The sequence below is a fragment of the Psammomys obesus genome, unplaced genomic scaffold, assembly GCF_907164565.1.
Source record: "Psammomys obesus unplaced genomic scaffold, mPsaObe1.curated_primary_1811, whole genome shotgun sequence".
Classification (NCBI taxonomy): Eukaryota; Metazoa; Chordata; class Mammalia; order Rodentia; family Muridae; genus Psammomys; species Psammomys obesus.
Genome location: NW_026585580.1, coordinates 16,645,992 through 16,648,416, shown reverse-complemented (window position 1 = coordinate 16,648,416; position 2,425 = coordinate 16,645,992). Strand labels below are relative to the sequence as shown.

General features: G+C 61.7%; 1 protein-coding gene across 1 annotated transcript; it reads right to left on the bottom strand.

Annotated features, from left to right (window-relative positions):
- Positions 1-534: 534 nt before the first annotated feature.
- Positions 535-2,126, bottom strand: LOC129676837 (40-kDa huntingtin-associated protein). Its single transcript, XM_055607376.1, has one exon. It carries the CDS (start codon positions 1,997-1,999, stop codon positions 860-862), a length of 1,140 nt encoding a protein of 379 aa, XP_055463351.1. The 5' UTR covers positions 2,000-2,126; the 3' UTR covers positions 535-859.
- Between the last annotated feature and the right edge of the window lie 299 nt (positions 2,127-2,425).

The following is a 2,425-nucleotide window of genomic DNA, read 5'->3' as shown; positions in this document are numbered from 1 at the left end:
TGGAGTGGCAGTTAGCACAAGTAGCTGTGTTGGCTTGTGCTGACATGACTGGCTCAGCACATGGGCCCAGGCTGCAACAATGGCTTCCCACAGCTTGCTTTCATCTCCTGGGCAACAAGGTAGGAAGGGATGTAGATGCTGAGAATGCTGGCACCTAGCCAGCAGGGAACAGCTCCCATCCTGGAACCTGCTTTCTTCTGGAGAATCCTGGGAATGGTGTGAGGTAGCTCTGGGTTACCCTGGAGGAAGAGGGCCCTGCTGGGAGGAAACAGGGCTTGTACAGGGCTAGGTGCCTTCACGTCTGCCTGGATGCTAAGATCTGGCCTTACTTTGGGGCAGCTCTGTTGACAGCCACCTTTGGCAGATGGACCCCACACGCTTGCAGCTGCAGCTCAGGCTAAATGGCAGGAGCCTGTCGGAGAGGCATGCCAGCCACGGCTAGGGGGCCAGGGCTTGTGCCTGGCAGACCTTCCCAAAGCCCTGTGATTCCAGGCACACACATGGCCCTTTTTTTTTTTTTTTTCGAAAGGAACATCTATCCTCCCATGTTTATTAGAGTTATACCTAAAACAGCCAGACAAATGAATCAACACAGTAGCCAGCAACTGACCAATGCATAAAGAAAGTAGAATGGTACAGTGTTGTCTCCTTCAGGTTAAGGATGAAATTACCTCGGTTGAGGAACAGGGATGGACCAGGAGCGCACTAATTTAAGTAACAAGCTGGACACACACAGCTAAACTACCACTGTGGCAAAAGAAACGAGAAAAAGACAGAAGCAAGACCACATCTTTCATCATATGTCCCCAAAGATAAAGCAAGCTGGTACCAGGAGGAAAGGCTGTTCGGTTCAGACTTATTAGACTCCCTGTCCCGAGGGGGAGACGGTTTCCTGCAGAACGAGGTGGAGGAGGTGGTTCTGCTCAGCAGTCAGCAGCGGCCACATGTCCACCTGCAGCTTCCTGATACCTTCCGTGTCCTTTTCGTGGGCAGCCATGACCAGGGACTGCAATAGCAAAAACAGCTCCTCAGGGAGCTGGCCGCTGCTATCCTGGCCGTGGCCGTCGAAAGCCTCCCAGGAGTACTTCTCCAGGGTCTGGGCGTGCTCCGGCAGCAGTTTGGCGGGCGGTGGTTGCAGGAGCAGAAGCAATAGCACGCGGGACACCTCGCACCTGACAAGGACGTCTGCGAAGGCACCCAGTGTGCCAGAAGAGGTCGCGGCAGGGCCTGGGGCGTGGTCCGGGAGCAGCGGGAGGGGCAGGGTGGGGGCCGAGCCAGTTCTCGGCTGGGGTCCCAGCAGGGGCTGCGGGGGCTGCGGCGGCATCAGCTCGGGGGGCTGCTGCACCGGGTGGCCGCCGTGCTCCCGAGCCAGGCGCTGCATCCGGGTGAAGAGCTCCAGGGCGCCGGTGTAGTCGCGCGCCAGCAGCTGGCAGGAGGCGGCGTCCCCGAGCGCCTGCAGCGCGGCCAGCGGCATCAGGGGCAGGTGCAGCTGCGCGGCGCGCTGAAAGTGACCGGCCGCGGCGGCGGGCTGGCCCAGGGCGCGCAGGGCGGCGGCCAGCTCGAGGCACAGCGCGGCGGCGGCGGCGGGCTGGCCCAGCTCCAGGTGCAGGCGCACGGCGGCGCCCAGCGCGCTGGCGGCCGCCTGCAGAGGCTCGCCGTAGGCGGCGGGGCAGCCCAGGCGCTGGCGCGCGTCGCACTCCTGCCGCAGGAAGAGTCGGGCGGCCTCGGTGAGGGCCAGCGCCTCCCCGGGCCCGTGGAAGAGCGCCTGGTGGCAGCGCGCCACGGCCAGCTGGCACCAGGCGGCGTAGGGCAGGCACTCCTGGGCGCGCAGCTCGCGGGCCAGCTGCGCGAACTGCTCCCCGGCCTCCGCCACGTTCGGCTTCCGCAGGAAGCGCTTCTTGAGCTTGTTGGACACCTGCCGGTAGCGGGCCAAGAAGTCCCCGGTCTCGGAGCCGGGCCACGCGCCGCCGCCCGCGGACGACACCGAGCCCGCCGCCATGTCGACCGGTCGGCCCCGCCCCCCGGCTTCCGGTCGGGGAGGAGCCCGCAGCGCCGCGGCTCTGGCTGATTTCCGGCTCTTTCCTCTCCCTTTCTTTTTCAGCGCTCCGTGCCCGGCAGCTGGCGCCGTGCTGGCCAAGCCCATTTGATGCTTTAAATAAATCCTTTAAGTAAGTGAGGCGGAATGGCCATAAGGTGCTCTCGGCAGGGAGTTATCGATCTTCCTGGGTAAAATATTAACATCTTCCGGTGCTATTTATGTATATCATTAGAGCACAGATCAATCACATGCTGTCTCCCCAGGTACCAACCGCACAAGAGCTGCGCATCTTTCTGGGAAACCATCGAGATTTTCCACCAGCATCACCTTTTCCTCTGTGTTTTTGCCAGGTGTCCAGACATTAAACAACAGTAATGCGCCCAGGCT